This window comes from Scyliorhinus torazame, chromosome 3 (genome assembly GCF_047496885.1).
Source record: "Scyliorhinus torazame isolate Kashiwa2021f chromosome 3, sScyTor2.1, whole genome shotgun sequence".
NCBI lineage: Eukaryota > Metazoa > Chordata > Chondrichthyes > Carcharhiniformes > Scyliorhinidae > Scyliorhinus > Scyliorhinus torazame.
The window spans coordinates 331,473,815-331,493,430 of record NC_092709.1 but is presented as its reverse complement, the minus strand read 5'-3'; the positions used below and the strand labels follow the sequence as shown (position 1 = coordinate 331,493,430).

Genomic DNA, 19,616 nt, shown 5'->3' with positions numbered 1-19,616 from the left:
AATCTCAGGTTCGATTCCAGGCTTGAGTCACTGTCTGTGCGGAGTCTGCACATTCTCCCCGTGAGAGCGCGAGTTTTCTCCGGGTGCTCCGGTTTCCTCCCACGTCCCGAAAGTCGTGCCGTTAGGTAATTTGGACATTCTGAATTCTCCCCCCATGTACCCTAACAGGCACCGGTGTGTGGCGACGAGGGAATTTTCACAGTAACTTCATTGCAATGTTAATGTAAGCCAACTTGTGACAATAATAAAGATTATTATTAGATCAGAGCTGATCTATAAACTTAATTTCACCCAGCTAGCCAATAGCCAGACTATTCCTTAGTCCCTTGGGGGTGTTGGTGGCATCATGGTAACGTCACTGGGCTGGTAATCTCAAGGCACGATTGATGCCCTGGAGACACAAGCTCAAAACCCATGGAATTTAAATTCAATTAGCAGATTTGGAATTGAAAGCATGTCCACGAAATCACCAGACGAAATAGACAAGTTGCAAAAAAAGATTTGGATCGGGGGTGGGTGGGGACGACGACTGGAGTTTAGTAAAGTAAGGCAGGACCTGGCCAAGGTTTACTGGAGCTACTTGCAGAGAAATTTACAGAAGAGTAGTGGGGGGAGGCGGGGCATTCAAATTGGAACTGGGGAGGGTACAAGCCCAACGTGTTCCCTCTAGGGTAATAGGAAGGCAATAGGAAGGGATGACGAGAGAAATTCAGGATACAATGAGAAGTAGAAGAGAGGCTTTTGGCAAGTACAAGGGGAGCAAATCAACAGAGGCATCAGTGGAGTACAGAAAGTGCAGGATAGAGCTTAAGAAAGCACTTTGGAGAGCAAGGAAGGTATATGAGAAAGCTCTGGCTGTAAAAGTAGGGTAAATCCCAAGATATTCTCTAAGTACGTCAATGGGAAGAGAATAACCAGGAGTAGGGGCCATTAGGAACCAAGGAGGAAATCTGAGAGTGGAGCCAGAGGACATTGGTAGGATGCTAATCGAATACTTAACATCTGTCTTCACCCAAGAGAATGTGGTAGGGAATGGAGTGAGAAGACGGAGGTTCTTGAGCAAATTGACATAGGAAGTGACAAGGTATTGGAGGTGTTGGATTGGATTGGATTTGTTTGTCACCTGTACCACGGTACAGTGAAAAGTATTTTTCTGCGAGCAGCTCAACAGATCATTAAGTACATGAGAAGAAAAGGGAATAAAAGAAAATACATAATAGGGCAACACAACTTATACAATGTAACTACATAAGCACTGGCATCGGATGAAGCATACAGGGTGTAGTGTTAATGAAATCAGTCCATAAGAGGGTCATTTAGGAGTCTGGTGACAGTGGGGAAGAAGCTGTTTTTGAGTCTGTTCGTGCGTGTTTTCAGACTTCTGTATCTCCTGCCCAATGGAAGAAGTTGGAAGACTGAGTAAGCCGGGTGGGGGGGATCTTTGATTATACTGCCCGCTTTCCCCAGGCAACGGGAGGTGTAGATGGAGTCAATGGATGGGAGACAGGTTCTTGTGATGGACTGGGCGGTGTTCACGACTCTCTGAAGTTTCTTGCGGTCCTGGGCCGAGCAGTTGCCATACCAGGCTGTGATGCAGCCAGATAGGATGCTTTCTATGGTGCATCTGTAAAAGTTGGTAGAGTCAATGTGGAAATGCCGAATTTCCTTAGTTTCCTGAGGAAGTATAGGCGCTGTTGTGCTTTCTTGGTGGTTGCGTCAACATGGGTGGACCAGGACAGATTTTGGGAGATGTGCACCCCTAGGAATTTGAAACTGCTAACCATCTCCACCTCGGCCCCGTTGATGTTGACAGGGGTGTGTACAGTACTTTGCTTCCTGAAGTCAATTACCAGCTCTTTAGTTTCTCTTTAGTAATCTCTCATTGAGGGAGAGATTGTTGTCGCTACACCACTGCACTAGGTTCTCTATCTCCCTCCTGTATTCGGACTCATCGTTATTCGATGGCCGTATCGTCAGCAAACTTGTAGATGGAGTTGGAACCAGGTTTTGCCACGCAGTCGTGTGTGTACAGGGAGTAGAGTAGGGGTCTTAGTACGCAGCCTCGCGAGGCGCCGGTGTTGAGGACTATTGTGGAGGAGACGTCGTTGTTCATTCTTACTGATTGTGGTCTGTTGGTCAGAAAATCGAGAATCCAGTTGCAGAGTGGTGAGCTTTGATATGAGCTTGGCTGGGATTATGGTGTTGAAGGCGGAGCTGTAGTCAATAAATAGGAGTCTAATGTAGGAGTCCTTGTTTTCGAGATGCTCTAGGGATGAGTGTAGGGCCAGGGAAATGGTGTCTGATGTGGACCGGTTGCAGCGGTATGCGAATTGCAGTGGATCAAGGCGTTCTGGGAGTATGGAGGTGATGCGCTTCATGATCAACCTCTCGAAGCACTTCATTACGACTGAAGTCAGGGCCACTGGTCGGTAGTCATTGAGGCACGTTGCGTGGTTCTTCTTTGGTACCGGTATGAAGGTGGTCTTCTTGAAGCAGGTGGGGACCTCGGAGTGAAATAGGGACAGGTTAAAGATGTCCGTGAAGACCTCTGCCAGCTGGTCCGCGCAGGCTCCGAGTGCACGACCAGGGATCCCGTCTGGGCCCGTCGCCTTCCGAGGGTTCACTTTCAGGAAGGCCAATCTGGCTTCGGAAGCTGTGATGGTGGGTATGGGTGAATTATAGGCTGCTGGGGCACTCGCCAGCGGATTGCAGGTGCCTGCTCGAACTGAGCATAGAATGCATTGAGTTCATCGGGAAGGGGTGGGCTGCTGCCAGAGATACTGTTCGGCTTCGCTTTGTAGCCTGTTATGTTGTTTAGTCCTTGCCACAACCGCCGAGAGTCTGTCTGTGACTCTAGCTTGGTTTGATATTCTCTCTTGGCATTCCTGATGGCTTTGCGGAGGTCGTACCTGGATTTCTTGTATAGGTCAGGATCGTCTGCCTTGAACCCCTCAGATCTGTCCTTCAGTAGGGAGTCAATCTCGCGATTGAGCCATGGTTTCCGGTTGGGGAACGCACGTACTGCTTTCTTTGGCACGCAGTTGTCCACACGTTTGCTGATGAAGTCTGTGACGGTGCTGGCATACTCATTTAAGTTGGTCGCTGAGTTCTTAAATATGGACCAGTTCACTGTCTCTAAGCAGTCACGTAAGAGCTCTTCTGTCTCCTCGGACCAGCATTGCACAACCTTCTTAGCTGGATTCTCCTGCTTGAGTTTCTGCTTGTATGCCGGGAGAAGTGCGGTCGGGGGATGGAACGGTAGGCGCCCTTGATTTTTGAGTAGCAGTGGTCAAGAGTGTTGTCGCCCCTGGTGGGACAGGAGATGTGCTGGTGGAATGTTGGCAGTACACTCGAGGTTGGTCTTGAAGTCTCCGGCCACGATGAACAAGGCCTCCGGGTGTTCTGTTTTGTAGTTGTTTATTATTGTGTATAGTTCGTCCAGCGCCTTCCTCACTACTGCCTGGGGTGGGATGTAAACCGCTGTGATAATGGCTGAAGTGAACTCACGTGGAAGATAATATGGGCGGCACTTCACGGTCAGGTATTCCATGTCTGGGGAGTAGTAGGTCGCCAGAGTCGCCACATCCAAGCACCAGGAGGAGTTGATGAGGAGGCAAACCCCTCCACCCTTCGCTTTGCCTGATGATGCCGTGCGGTCCGCCTGGTGAATTGAGAAGCCTTCAGGTTGTATGGCACAGTCCGGTGAAGCAGGGGTGAGCCATGTCTCTGTGAAACAGAGCACACAGCAGTCTCTTACTTCCCTCTGAGAGGTAAGTCTGGCGTTAAGTTCATCCAGCTTGTTTTCGATCGCTTGGAAGTTTGCCAGGAGTATGCTGGGGAGAGGGGTCTTGAAACCGCGTTGCTTCAGTCTAACCTGCAGACCGCCGCGTTTCCCTCGCTTCCCCGGTCGGTGGCTGCTGCTGGATGATCCTGGGATCCAATGGCCAATGTCAGCTCTTGTGGAAGGTAGGTGGTCGCGTCTGGCGGGGTCCAGGGCGCTGGTGGAGGTAGGGGGGTTGCTAGGGGGGCATGTTTGCGATCCGGATGCGTCCCGGCGTTCTGCGGGCGTGGGAATACCTTGCAGCCCGTTTGGGTCCTCGTGCGTGGTCTCCGCCATTTCGGGGGTACTGGGTCGTGGGCAGGGGCATCCTGAGGCAGGTTGGGCTGGGTCCCGTGGTCTATTCGTTCCCTGGGCGCTCCTGGGGTCAGATCTTGAAGTAGGCCCGTTCGAGCCTCCACATGGAATTTTCTTTTTTCCATCACCAGGTAGGTCGGGTCACTGGGCTGGCCTCTCCGGGTCGGGTCTCTGGGGGTCGCGTTGGGCCGGGTCTTGCCGTCGGGGGTCGGGTCGGGAGCTCCGGGGACTGGGCAAGGCGATCCGGGGGCTGGCGTCGGTAGTTCGGCCGGGTTTGGTGCTCCGAGGTCCGGTCCGGCTTCAAATCGAGGTCGGGGTTTCACTTCCGGTTTGGGCCCGATCTTCTTCCAGGTCGTGGAGGTCAGGTCGGATCGAGTCGGGTCAAAAGGTCTCCAGGGGCCTTGGCAGGTTTAAAAGTGGACAGGTCTCCAGGACCCAATGAATTGTGTCCCGGAATGCTGTGGGAGGCGAGAGAGCAGATTGCAAGGGCTCAGTCCCAAATTTTCTATTTCTTTCTGGCCTCGGGGGAGGTGCTGGAGATCAGCTAATGCGGTCCCAATGTTTAAGAAAGGTTGTAGAGATAAGCCAGGGAACTACAGACCAGTGAGTCTCACGTAGGGAAACTACTGGAGAGAATTACTGGCAGCACGGTAGCATTGTGGATAGCACAAATGCTTCCCAGCTCCAGGGTCCCAGGTTCGATTCCGGCTTGGGTCACTGTCTGTGCGGAGTCTGCACATCCTCCCCGTGTGTGCGTGGGTTTCCTCCGGGTGCTCCGGTTTCCTCCCACAGTCCAAAGATGTGCGGGTTAGGTGGCTTGGCCATGCTAAATTGCCCATAGTGTCCAAAATTGCCCTTAGTGTTGGGTGGGGTTACTGGGTTATGGGGATAGGGTGGAGGTGTGGACCTTGGGTAGGGTGCTCTTTCCAAGAGCCGGTGCAGACTCGATGGGCCGAATGGCCTCCTTCTGCACTGTAAATTCTATGAATTCTGAAGGAGAAAATCTATCTCCACTTGGAGAGTCAAGGGATAGTCAGCATGGCTTTGTCAGAGGGGGGTCATGCCTAACAAATTTGATTGAATTTTGTGAGCATGTGACCAGGTGTGTAGAGGAGTGCAGTGCAGTTGATGCAAGACCTTAAGATATAGGAGCAGAATTAGGCCACACAACGCACAGTCTGCTCAGCCATTCAACCATGGCTGATACTTTTCTTATCCCCATTCTCCTGCCTTCTCCTCATAACAACGGATCCCCTTATTAATCAAGAACCTATCTATTTCGGTCTTAAAGACACTGAAGTGATTTGGTCTCCACAGCCTTCTGCGGCAAAGAGTTCCACAGATTCTCTGGCTGAAGAAATTCCTCCTCATCTCGGTTTTAACTGATCGTCCCTTTAGTCTTCGATGGTGTCACGGTGTCCTCTGGTTCTAGTTTTTCCTACAAGTGGAAGCATCTTCTCCACGTCCACTACATGCCACGATGTATCCTGCAAGTTTCAATAAGATCCCCTCCAATCCTTCTAAACTCCCAACGAGTACAGACCCAGAGTCCTCAACCGTTCCTCATACGACAAGCTGTTCATTCCAGGGATCATTCTCGTGAACCTTCTCTAGACCTTTTCCAAGGCCAGCGCATCCTTCCTTAGAACGGGGCCCAAAACTGCTCACAGTACTCCAGATGGGGTCTGACGAGAGCCTTATATAGTCTCAGACGTTCAACCCTGGTCTTGTATTCGAGCCCTCTCGACATGAATGCCAACATTGCATTTGCCTTCCCACCTGCCGACTGAACCTCCATGTTAACCTTAAGAGAATTATGAACAAGGACTCCCAAGTCCCATTGTGCTTCTGATTTCCCAAGCATTAGAAATTTATGTGGATTTCAGCAAAACCTTTGAGAATGTCCCACATGGGAGACTTGTAAAGAAGGCAAATGCACATGGGATACAGAGTAACGTGATACGGTGGATTCAAAATTGGCTCATTTGCAGGAGACAGAGGATGATGACACACGACTGCTTTAGTAACTGGGCATTGCTGGCTGGGTCAGCATTTACTGTCCATCCCCAAATGTCATGCACTGAGTGGCTTGCATTAAGCGCTTAGGAGTCAACTGCAATGCTGTGGATCTGACATCACAAAGGCCAGGCAAGGATGGCAGATTTCCTTCCCTAAAAGACAGCAAACAAGACAGAATTGTACAACAAACGCTTAATGGTCATAATTAGACGTTTTTTATTGCCGGGGTGGAATTCAAATCCAGACCATTACCTTATGTCTCTGGATTATTAGTCTAGTGAAAATACCCCTGCACCATTGCATGATAGCCTGAAGGCAGCAAAGGAATGGTGTCCACAAGGCAGTCCAAGAACATTAGGCACGTAATGCACAAGGTCCCTAGGGTCCTGCTCACCAATCGGTTTTCCGTTTTCTGAGAATGGTTTCCCAGAGAAATGCAGACAGAGCCACATTCATGGCACCACAGGCAACTGGATTCATTAATTAGGGGAACAGGCAAACGTTTCTGTGGCCATAGACATGACTCCAGGATGGTATGCTGCCTCCCTGGTGCCAGGGTCAAGGATGTCACAGAGCAGCTGCAGAACATTCTTCTGGGGGTGATCAGCCAAAGCTTGTGATCCAGGTTGGTACCAGTGACTTAGGTAAGAAAATAGAATGAGGACCTGAAAGCAGACTTTAGGGAGCTAGGAAGGAGATTGAAAAACAGGACCTCTGAAGTAGTAATCTTGGGATTACTCCCAGTCCAACATGCAAGCAAGCATAGGAACAGGAAAATTGAGCAATTAAAACATTTGGCTGGAAAGCTTATGCAGGAGGGAGGGCATCAGATTTCTGAGGCATCGGGACTGGTTCTGGTGAAGGTCGGACTTGTACAAGCTGGACCGTCTGCAACTGAACAGCACAGGGCGAATACCCTTGTGGGAAGATTTACTAGTGCTGTTGGGAGGGTTTAAACTAGACTGGCGGAAGATGGCAAAAATCAGAGCTGAGAATGGGAGATGGAGAATTAGTGAGAGACTCAAAGACAGGGCAGCACAGGTTGAAAAGAGTACAACACAGGAAATTGGCAGTGTTAAAAGGACTTATGGAAATGCAAGAAGCATAGTAGATAAAGCAGCTGAGCGGAGGGTACAGATAGACACATGGCAGCTCAATATCATCACTATAGTGAAAACTGGCTTAAGGAGGGGCAAAAATAGCAGCCAGTGAAATAGAATTTTCAGGCAGGAGAGGGAGGAGAATAAAAAAGGTGGGGGTGTAGCATAACTAGTTAAGGATTCAATTACAGCTGTGAGGAGGGATGATATACAAAAATGAAGCATCAAATAAAGTCATATGGCTTTGTAAAGTCATATAGAAAAGGGAGCAGCCACACTCCAGCAGTGTGCTACGGACGACCAAATAGTGACAGGGAGTTAGAAGAACAAATATGTAGACAGTTTTCGGAGTCCAAATACGATAGGGCAAAATCGTTTGGGACCTCAATTACCCTACTATCAAATGCATGTAAAGGGCTTGGAGGGTGCCCAAAATTCTTGAACTGCATTCAAAAGAATGTTTTTAGCCAGCACGTGACAAGCCAAACAAGAGGTGCACAATATGAAATTTAGTCGGAATTATATGAAATGAAGCTGGGGTGCAAAATCTAACTATATTATGGAAAAGGGCAAAGATACAACAGGAATAAAAGTTCTAATTTGGGGGAAGACAAATTTTACAAACCTGAGAGGCAAGCTGGCGAGAATGGACTGGATACAGCTATTAGAACGAAAAACTGTGTCACATCAGTGGGAGCTTTTCAAAGGTGAGATTCTGTGGGCACAGTATAGACATGTCCCACAAAGAAAAAAGGTGGCACTGCCAAATCTAGAGCCCCCTGGTTAAGAAGCATATAGGTCAAGATAAAGCAGAAAAAGAAACCTCATGACATCACAAAACCTTAATCGCCTAAATACTGTTAAAAGTCTGGCGGAGTAGAGAAAATAGAAATGAAATAAAATGAAAATTAGGAAAGCAAAGAGAGGATATGAAAAAATAATAACAGGTAAAATCAAAGAAAATCCTAAGATGTTTTGCCAGTACATAAAGAGCAAGAGAATAACCAAGGGGAGACGTACGTGGTAACTTGTAAGTTGATGCAGAAAATGTGGGCAGGTTTTTCAATGAGTACATCGTCTCTGTCTTCACTAAAGATAGGCATGCTGCAGACATTCCAGTTAAAAAGGAGTGTGAAAGGGCAGCAGACGGCACAGTGGTTAGCATTGGGACTGCGGTGCTGTGGACCGGGGATCGAATCCCTGCCCTGGGTCACTGTCCATTTGGAGTTTGCACATTCCCCCATGTCTGCGTGGGTTTCACCCCCACATCCCAAAGATGTGCTGGTTAGGTGGATTGGTCATGCTAAATTGCCCCTTAATTGGAAAAATAAAAATAATTGGCTACTCTAAATTTATTAAAAAACGGAGTGTGAAATGCTCGATACAATAAACACAGTGAGAGAAGGTGGCGCAGTGGTTAGCACTGCAGCCTTACGCCACCGAGGACCCGGGTTCGATCCCGGCCCCAGGTCACTGTTCCATGTGGAGTTTGCACATTCTCCCCATGTCTGCATGGGTCTCACACCCACAATCCAAAGATGTGCAGGGTAGGTGAATTGGCCACGTTAAATTGCCCCTTAATTGGAAAAAAAGAATTGGGTACATTAACAGTGATAGGGGGAGTACTGGAGGGACTGGCTTCTTTGAAGCTGAATAAATTACCATGGTCAGATGGATTGTATACCAGGCTGAAGGAAGCCAGGGAGGAAATTGTGGGCGCTGCGAGGACAGATTTCTAATCGTCTCTAGATACAGCAGAGTTCCCAGAGGATTGAAGGATTGCCAATGTTATACCATTATTTTAAAAGGGTGCAAGTTAGTCCAGAAAATTATCGACTAGTCAATTTGACTTCAGTGGTGGGAAAAGTATTGAAAACAATTCAGAGACAGGATAAGCTGCTATTGGGAAAGACATGGACTGATCAGGGATAGTCAGCATGGTATTATTAGGAGAGGATCGTGTATTTTTGAGGATGTAACAAGGACTGATGATGGTATTGCAGTGAATATTGCCAACATGGATTTCATTAAAGCATTTGACAAGGGCTCACATTGGTAGACTGGTCAGAAAAAGGAGATCTCATGGGATACAGGGGACGGTGGATCCGAAAGTGGCTCAGTGACAGGAAACAAAGGTATGCTCCATCAATGTTTTTGAAAATGGAGAAGTGGTATTCCACAGGGCTCAGTGTTGGGTGCTTGCTGTTGGTTGTATTTATTCATGATTTGGACATTAAATGTCTACGATTGGGAAATTTGCAGATGACACAAAAGTTGGCCGTGTAGTTGATAGTGAAACTGTAACCGTCGACTCCAGAATTATATCAATTGTTTGGTTGGCTGGACAGAGAAGTGACAAATGGAATTCAATCCAGAAAAGTGAGGGGCAATGTATTTGGGAGGGCAAACAAAGCAAGGAATACTCAATAAACGGGAAGATATTAAAAGGGGTTGAAGAAGTGAGACCCCTTAGAATGCATGTCCACAAGTCATTGAAACTGGCAGGAAACGTAAATAAGGTGGTAAAGAAAACATATAGAATGCTTCCCTTTACTGGGCAAGCTCCCGAATATAAAAGCAGGATGTAATGTTGGAATTGTATAAAACATTGGTTGGGCCACAGTAGGAATAGTGTACACAGTTCTGGTCACATTACAGGAAGGACATAATTACTCTGGAGGGAGTGCAGAAAAGATTAATGTTGCCAGGCCTTGAAAATTGCAGCTATGAGAAGAGATTGCATAGGCTAGGGTTCTTTTCCTTCGAACAAAGGAAAGCCAAGGGGTGACCTAATTGAAGTGTACAAAATTATCAGGGATCTAGATAGGATAGGCAGGAAAGACTGGTTTCCCCTAGTTGAGGGGTCAATTACCAGGGGCATAGATTGAAGGTGATTGGTAGAAGGATTAGAGGGGACATGCGGAAAAACGAAAGAATGATGGGTGTCTGGAATTCATTGCCTAAATTGGTGGTTGAGGCTAAAATGCTCAACTCATTTAAAAAGGTTCCTGGATCTGCATCCAAAGTGTTGTTACCTGCAAGTGCTGGAAAGTGGGATTAAAATTAGTGGATAGTTTGTTTTTTCTATTTTTTGGCCAGTGCAGACAAAGTGAGCTGAATGGCCTCTTTCTGCACCATAACTTTTCTATGGTTCTATTTCCCACTTCGACATTACATCCTACTGCTCTACCACAATATGTTAACAGCCTGCCATCAGCAAATAATCCAATCTATCTTTCCTTGATTCCAAATTGGCTGACCCCACACTTCCCCAAATTGAAATCTATTTGTTACAGTTTGCTCACTCATTCAATATACACCCCTTAGTAACTTTCTGTTCTCACCAAACTATTTACTATGCCACCTAGCTTGGAGGTGTCAGCACACTTGGCTATAAGGCACACAATTCCTTTGTCCAAATGATTTATAAATATAATGAAAATCTGTGGCCCCAGAAGATCTCTGGGGGTCCCGTTACGATCCCAGTTGATGTTGTGACTCAACGGGACGATCCCACAATGGAACGCTGGCTTAAAAGACTAATTTTTACTTGACAAAAAAATCAAACGTGGAGGAGCAGAGTCACAGGACCGCTAATTAGTTTAAGCAAGCAAAAAAAAAAATTACACATGGAAAGATGGATTATAATACTCCTTTACTTAACTCCCTTGGTGTAACTAATACACCCAGATTTTAAGACTAACACAGATGACAAACTACATTTAAAGCTACAATGGCCTCAATAGTACAAAAAGTCCCTTTGATGCATACAAGTTGACTGCAGTAAAATACACACTCCTTTCTGAAACCCCAAGTGAATGTCTCCTCAAAATCCTCCTAGATGATTGTTCTGTGAGAGATTCCAAACGCTACTGCCAATATATGTTTTAAAATCTTCGCTCATGGACACGCTTTCCACTAGCGGTTTGCATTCAGAATTCGTCCATATTTTCCAAAATACTTGTGAACAGAGCTTCCAAGTCACTTTTACTAGAGAATCCAGGGCAGGATTTTACACCAAATCCTTTCACGATTTCTTAGTCAGAAAGATTTCTACACACTCGAGATCCAGCCCGGGGGGGGTAAAAGAAAGAAGATATGAAACAAACACTACTTCTTTAATTAAATAGGCTGAGTAATGAACTCATCTCAAATTATTCCACTTACTGTTTTCTTTGAGAAACAGCTTTGATTCGAGGAATGATTCAGAAAACACTATGGATCCCAGAGTCCCTTTTCCTCCTGTTAAATCTGGAATGTCATACACAGTCATGGATGCCTGAAATAGAATTAGAAATGAAAACCACTCAGTTACCCAAACTCAAACCAGGACTACAAAAATAAAAATTACAACACAAAAAAAAATCAGCAGAGCTTGACAGTCAATTACAATTCGTGATCCATGAGGTAACGACAGGGACCGAGCATTAATGGTATCCCTAAATTGGTAATTAATCTGCGACTCCCATCATCCACGCTAACATGTGAAGGACTTGAAAAGTGAGGTAAAGAAGGGGACCCCAAGGATTAATTGCAAGTGGGGGAATGGGGAAGAGGATACAAGTTAAGCAAAATTAGAAGCACAGAAAATTTACAGCACAGGAGGAGATAATTCAGCCCATTGCACCTGAGCCAGTCAAACGATCTGTATATCCTAATCCAATTTTCCAGCTTTTGATCTATAGCCCTGTAGATTACAGTAGTTCTTCAGTGAAATAATTCCAGTTTGCTCATGGAATTCAACTGAAATAATTTCTCCCAATCCTTCTACACAGTTGGTTTAAAATTACAACTAGCATAATATTACTAAGATAGCAAACACAAAAATGGGGGCTAACACAAAAGCCAAATATGTAGATACTGCAAATCTGAAATCAAAACTGAAATTGCTAGAAGTACTAAATTTAGCAGGTTGGATAGCATCTATGGAGAGAAACCAAGTTAACATTATCAGGTGGGACTTCCGGTGGCGTGGGCGAGCAGGGCGGCCGCAAAAAAAAGAGCTCCCGCCGGTGGCCGCGATTTGCGGCGATTTCGGGGAAATCCCCGCGTCTTCACGCGCCCCCGACTATCGTCGGCCTTTGGGGGCGCCACGAGCAGCCAGCGGGGCCGGTTAAAAAACCAGTGAAGAACCCCCGCGCGGGTGTCGGGTGGCGGGGGCTGAGGCGCCGGGCCCGGCAGGTCAGAGCAGCGGGGGCGGAGCTCCAAGGAGGCCGGTGAAGGGGGAGAGAGGAGACAGGAAAGAAGATAAAAAACAATAAGCTGCTAAAGGGTGCGAAAAGCAGCGTCGAAGAAAGGAGGAAACGCGGGTTCGCCGCCGAAGGAGAAGACGAGCAAAAGTGTTGACAGGATGGCAGAAACCATGCTGCAAGGCGGGGCCGCACGACTTACGGTGGAGAAGATGACCGAGGTGATGGTGCTGGAGCTGGAACAACGTTTGGTGAGGCACATGGCGGTCCTGAGGAAAGAGATGGCGGTCGTGTTGAGGTCATTGTTGGAGGAGGCAATCGGCCCGATGAGGGTGGAGGTGGCAAAGGTATCGGCCGAGGTGAGAGAGCAGGGCGAGAAGATGAAGGAGGTGGAGGAGGCCGTGACACGACACAGCGACGAGTTCACCTCGATGGGGGACGAGCTGCGGAGGGTGGTGGAGGTTAACAGAGGACTCCGAGCAAAGCTGGAAGACTTGGAAAACCACTCAAGGCGGCACAATTTGAGAATTGTGGGCTTGCCCGAAGGGACAGAGGGCCCAAGGCCCACGCAATAATTCGCCAAGAAGTTGGCGGAGCTGATGGGGGAGGGCGAGAGCCCCACCCTGTACGAGCTAGGTATTCAAGGCCGAAGCCCAAAGTGAACGAGCCGCCAAGGGCAGTAATTATCTGCTTCCATAAGTTTTGCATGAAGGAGAAAGTATTAAGCTGGGCGAAGCAGGAGCGTGAGGTGCTGTGGGATGGTACTGCGGTTCGGATCTACCAGGACTGGGACGGTGGAGTTGGCAAAAAGACGAGCAGCGTTTGGGCGAGTAAAGGCAGCTTTGTACAAGAAGGGGGTGCGATTTGGCGTGGTGTACCCGGCGAAGTTGAGAGTAACATATAACGCCAAAGACCTTTATTTTGAGACAGCGGAGGCAGCTGAGGCGGTCGTGAGGGCAAAAGGCTTGGGACAGACGTGAAGAGCGGAACTGGAAGAGAGACTGTGGACTGTGTTTGAGCGGCTGGAAAATGTACAAATGTTACAACTTTCTTTTTACTGATTTGTATTGAAATGTATTTCTCTTTGCATTGTTACAGAGTTAAGTGTTTTGTTAGCGAATTGTAGGGGTTGGATTGTTGGGTTTGTTTTGGTGTTTCTTTCTCTGGGACTGGGCGGAAGCGGGCGAGAGGTCTTGGTGGGGGGAGCCACCCGCGCTAGCTAACTAAAGTCAGTTAGTGAACGGGGGTGAGGGGAGAGGAGGACTGCGGACGTTGGAGCCTAGATAGCAGGCTTCAATGGGCCTACGAGGCTAGCAAGAGGGGGTGGAGGGATGGATGTTGGGGGATGTTTTTGTAGGGGGGGTTCTTTGGGGGGGGGGGGGGCTTTCGATGTTAACAATGGACAGGGGCGGGTCAGGCTTATGGGGCAGGGCCCGGGGGTATGGTGATGGTGGATAAGAAAGGTGGGGTGGGGGGGTTGAGAGACACCCAGTAAGGATAATCACGTGGAACGAGAGAGAGCTAGGAGGTCCGGTCAAAAGGTCAAGGGTGCTTGCACATCTTAAAAGTTTGAACGCCGATGTAGCAATGATGCAGGAGACTCACTTGAGGGTGAAGGACCAGGTGAGACTTAAAAAGGGATGGTGTTTCACTCCGGATTTGATGGAAAGGCACGAGGGGTAGCGGTGCTGGTCAGCAAAAGGGTACACTTCCAGATGGAGAAGGTGGTGGCAGATCAGGGGGGGTAGATATGCGATTGTGACAGGGGCACTGGAGCGGAGATTAGTGGCACTGGTAAGTGTATATGGGCCCAATTGGGACGATGTGGGATTCGCGTGTTTGGGGCTATTCCCGACTTGGACACGCATGAGCTGATTGTGGGGGGGGGACTGGAACTTGGTGCAGGAGCCAAGGTTGGACAGATCACGGCCGCGCTCGCTGGTCCCATCAGGGGGGGTGAAGGCGCTGGTTGGGCTAATGGTGGAAATGGGAGGGGTGGACCCTTGGAGGTTCCTGCACCCAAGGGAACGGGAGTATTCATTTTTCTCAGCGGTCCATAAGGTATACTCGCGGTTCGACTTTTTTGTGGTGGGGAAGGCTTTGCTGGCTGGAGTCAAGGGGTCGGAATACTCTATAATTGCAGTGTCAGATCACGCTCCACATTAGGTGGATATGGTGCTGGAGAAGGGGGCAGTGCAGAGACCGGGGTGGAAACTGGATGTGGGGCTTTTGGGGAACCAAGTGTTGTGTCAGAAAATTGAAAAGGTAATTAAGGAATATGTAGGTTTCAATTGTACGGATGAGGTGTCGAAGGCAGTCGTCTGGAAGGCTCTAAAGGCGGTGGTTAGAGGTGAGGTAATTTTGTTTAAGGCCAGGGTGGATAAAGAGGAGAGGTTGGAGCGGCAGAGGGTAATAGATGAGATGTTGGAGGTAGACAGGAGGTATGCAGAGGATGGGGACCCGGCGAAGCTGGAAAAGAGGAAGGAACTACAGGCGAGCTTCGACCGACTGTCCACCAGGAAGGCGGTGCGCCAACTGAGACGAGCAAGGGGTGCAGTTTATGAACATGGAGATAAGGTATGTTAGCAGGTCAGCTCCGGAGGGAGGCAGCGGCAAGGGAAATTCTTCAGGTGAAGGATAGGGCAGGGACGTTGGTGGTTGCCCCAGTGCTGATTAACAAGGTTTTTGAGGAGTTTTATGAGAGGTTGTACAAGTCAGAGCCACTCGGGGGATACCGTGAGATGCAGGAGTTTCTAGATGGGTTGGAGTACCCGAGGCTAGGGGAGGGGGACAGGGCTACATTAGAAGGAGCAATAGTGGAGCAGGAGATAAAGGATGTGATTGGGAGGATGCAGTCGGGGAAGGTGGCAGGGCCAGATGGGTTTCCGGTGGAATATTATAAAAAATGTAAGGATAGGTTGGCACCCCTGATGGTGGGGATGTTTGAGGAGGCGATAGGGAAGGGGGTGTTGCCGCAAACCTTGGGGCAGGCATCGATTTCCCTGTTACTAAAAAAATATAAGGATCCGACGGAGTGTGGGTCGTATCGGCCCATATCACTTCTTAATGTGGACGTAAAAGTGTTGGCGAAGGTACTGGCGGGTCGGCTGGAGGAGTGCCTTCCGAAGGTGATAGGGGAGGATCAGACGGGGTTTGTGAAAGGGAGGCAGCTGTTTTCGAACATTAGGAGGGTTTTGAACGTTGTTATGGCACCGGCAGAAAGAAAGGAAACAGAGGTAGTTGTGGCATTGGACGCCGAGAAGGCGTTTGATCGGGTAGAATGGGGGTACCTGATGGCAGTGCTGGAGCGGTTTGGGATTGGACCAAAGTTTGTGAACTGGGTAAAGCTATTATATAAGGAACCGAAGGAGAGTGTCCGCACAAATAATATCAGTTTGAGATACTTTTCTCTCCACCGTGGGACGAGACAGGGATGTCCTATGTCCTCCCTGCTGTTTGCACTTGCGATTGAGTCGTTGGCCATCGCATTGAGAAGTTCGGGAGCATGGAAAGGAATAGTGCAGGGGGGGGGGGGGTCGAGCATAGGGTGTCCTTATATGGCGACGACTTGCTGCTGTATGGTGTCGGAGCCGAGTGCGTCAATAGGAGGAATATTGGAGCTCCTGCAGGTATTTAGGTCTTTCTCGGGGTACAAGTTGAACCTGGACAAGAGTGAGTACTTTGTGATGTCTCGGCTGGGGGTGGGGGCAGGGGTGGGGGGGCTGCCATTCCGTAGAGCAGGGACTCATTTTAGGTATCTGGGGGTGCAGGTTGCCCGGGAGTGGGGGAGGCTTCGCAGATACAACATCACTAGTTTGGTGGGGAGAGTGAAAGCTGATCTGGCAAGGTGGGATGGCCTTCCTCTCTGTCACTGGCGGGTCGGGTACAGACGGTTAAAATGAATGTGTTGCTGCGATTCCGGTTTATTTTTCAATGCCTACCGATTTTCCTGCCAAAGGCCTTTTTCAGGGAGATTGAGGGAAGGATCACCTCATTCATATGGTGAGGGACGGTGGCCAGAGTGAGAAAGGTGCTGCTACAGAGGGGAAGGCAGGCAGGGGGTTTGGGTCTCCCGAACCTGTTGTACTACTACTGGGCGGCGAACGTGGAGAAAGTGCGGAGCTGGGTCAGAGGGGTGGATTCTCAGTGGGTCAGAATGGAGGAGAGTTTGTGCAGGGGGTCGGGGCTGAAGGCACTAGCAACAGCGCCGCTCCCGATAGCTCCGGGGAAATAAAGCTCCGGAGAAATATTCAGGGAGTCCGGTAATAATAGCTTCATTGAAAATCTGGAGGCAGTTTCGCCAACACTTCGGGTTGGGTTTAGGGTCAAGGGAAATGGCGATTCGGGGGAACCACAGATTTGTGCCAGGGAGGTGGGATGGAAGTTTTCGGAAATGGGAAGAGAAGGGGATTAAGACGCTAAAAGATTTGTTTCTTCGGGGGCGGTTTGCAGGATTGAAGGAGCTGGAAGCAAAGTATGGGCTGGAGCAGGGAGAAATGTTTAGATACATGCAGGTTCGAGATTTTGCCAGAAAGGAGATAGTGCTTCCCAGAGGAACCGGCCTCCACATTGCTGGAGGAGGTGTTGACGACAAGGGGGCTGGAGAAGGGGGCAGTGTCAGCGGTGGACGGAGCTATTCTGGAAGAGGATAAGGCACCACTGGAAGGGATCAAAGCAAAGTGGGAGGAAGAGCTGGGAGAGGTTATAGAGGAGGGGGTCTGGTGTGAGGTGCTCCGGAGAGTGAATGCCTCCACCTCATGTGCGAGGTTGGGGCTGATACAGCTGAAGGTGGTATATAGAGCGCACCTCACGAGGGCAAGGGTGAGCCGATTTTTTGAAGGAGTAGAGGATGTGTGTGAGCGTTGCCGGGGGAGGGGGGGGGTCACGTTCATATGTTTTGGTCCTGTCCAAAGCTAGGGGAGTACTGGAAGGAGGTGTTTAGGGTAATTTACAAGATGGTGCGTGTGAAACTGGACCCGGGTCCCCAGGAGGCCATATTCGGGGTGTCGGACCAGCCAGGGTTGGAAACGGGAGCGGAGGCAGATATCATGGCCTTCGCCTCGTTGATCGCCCGAAGGCGGATCCTGCTGGGATGGAGAGCAGCCTCTCCACCCAGTGCCCTGGCGTGGCGGCGGGACCTGTTGGAATACTTGACCCTTGAGAAGGTTAAGTTCGAACTGAGGGGAAGCTCGGAGGGGTTCTACAAGTCATGGGCATTATTTATTATGCACTTTCAAGAACTGGATAACATCGAACATTAGTTGGGGGGGTGGGGGCCGTGTAGATTAAGGGTAACTACGGGTAATCCCCGATTCCTTCTTGTCATTAGTTTATGTAAACATGCAGGCTGATGTTTGGGGGTTGGTGGGCGGATGGGATCGTTGTTATTATGGGGATTGACATATCTCGCTGATTATTGTTTATTGTTGATGGGTGTAAATGTGGGAGAAAATGTGAAAAAGGAGAATAAAAATATATTTTTTTTATAGTTTCAGGTGATCCTTCATCAAAACTGAAAATTAATAATTTCTCTCCTCACAGATGCTGCTGATCTGCTGATTTATTTCCAACATTTTGTTTTTAAATATAAAAATACAAAACAAAGCTAACTCTGAATAAAATTGTGAATAAACAAACATAGATCGACATCAACAAGTTACTAGGGTAGCCAAATGGATGCTAGATGAACAGCAATACAAAGCAATGAGAAAATACGGAGGAAATACACACAAATGTAAAACTTTAATAGGTACCAATACCCTAGTGGCCACAGTTCTACACTGATATAGATGTCAATCTCACCAGGCTAAATTATGAAAGTTGAATAAATCAGGAACTACCTGAAAATTATCAGAGCTGTTTGATCAACATAAAAATTATAAAAACCCAACTGATTCACTACGGTCCTGTCATTCCTCCCCTCCTTTAACTCCAAATTTGATGAGCAAGAAATTTTGCATATCCAGTAACACAAAAGCAAAATACTGTGGATGCTGGAAATCTGATCTAATGGAAGATCATTCACCTGAAACATTAACATGAGCATACAGACTTTAGATTCAATTCAAGTCAATCCAGGGACATCAACTCAATGTTGTTAAAATCAAACTCACTTAACTGATATCTAATACTTTCTCTACTTCAGGCAATTATTTAGTTACCTCAAATTTTTATTTATGTTACATATTTGGTTAAGTCTGTATAATAATTGCTGATATGGAACTTCATCAAAAATTCTTGGTACCAAGAAGAAGCTAAAGAAACATTTGATTGTTCCAATGGTAGATTTAGATAAGAAAAGATAGGAGGATGACGCGAGGTATTAACACTGGCATGGACTGGTCAGATCCAACGGCCTGTTCCTGTGCCACATATCCCATGTAAACTCTACATATACTTTCGAATAGGGCTTTCTAATTTTCACTTGTGCCATCAATTCACAAAAATACCTCAAGAGTTTGGTCAGGCAAGATCTGGAACCTCGGAAATTGTGCCACTTTTAAAGTTTTTCTGCACATCAGTGCTCCAAAGCTTTGTTGCTAATGATCATTGTAACCACTTGTGACCTAGGAGGAGCAAATATCCCTGGCTACCAAGACTTGAAAGATAGTTTCAAATCCAATGGGGTTGCCCTCATTTTTCTGAAGGTGATCATGGTTCATTATCAATTAGCATCCGCTGTGTTGGTTGTGAGCACTTTGAAGTCCAAGACCTCCAGAAAAGCATTTCAGGAACATTTGCCCACCACCCTCCTGCCCAAGTTCAAGATGATTAATGTTCTCTATTCAGCACCCTGGCCTGTCACCCATCAGCCTCAGAATTGAGGCTGGGCAGGATAAGGCCCTCAAGTGACCATTAAGTAGCCATTTAAGGACCTTAAGCCCTGTTCTCTCCCTCCACCCCACCCCCGCCTCCTACTGTGAAATTGTGTTTGGATTGGGGTGGGCAGGATCCCAATGGGAATCCCGCCAATGTAATTTTACGCTCTCCCCCACAAGCCTCAGGGTGGGGGGGGGGGGGGGGGGGGGGGGGGGCATAAAATTCTGGCCTTTGAGTTCCTAAGCAGAACCCCCTATTGGAACATTGGGAATAGGATTATCCCACTCAGTATTTGATTTTTTTTAAATTTGCATATTTCTATTTGAAACTGAAGTGACTATGAAGTGGTTGCAC

General features: G+C 48.0%; 1 protein-coding gene across 1 annotated transcript in view; it reads right to left on the bottom strand.

The window, feature by feature from the left end:
• The window catches only part of dnaaf9 (dynein axonemal assembly factor 9), a 279,052-nt gene that overhangs the window by 173,599 nt on the left and 85,837 nt on the right, over nucleotides 1-19,616 (bottom strand). The window contains exon 17 of the mRNA XM_072497670.1: nucleotides 11,422-11,533. Within this exon, the coding sequence (XP_072353771.1) occupies nucleotides 11,422-11,533 (112 nt within the window). The remainder of the gene's footprint in view (nucleotides 1-11,421; nucleotides 11,534-19,616) is intronic.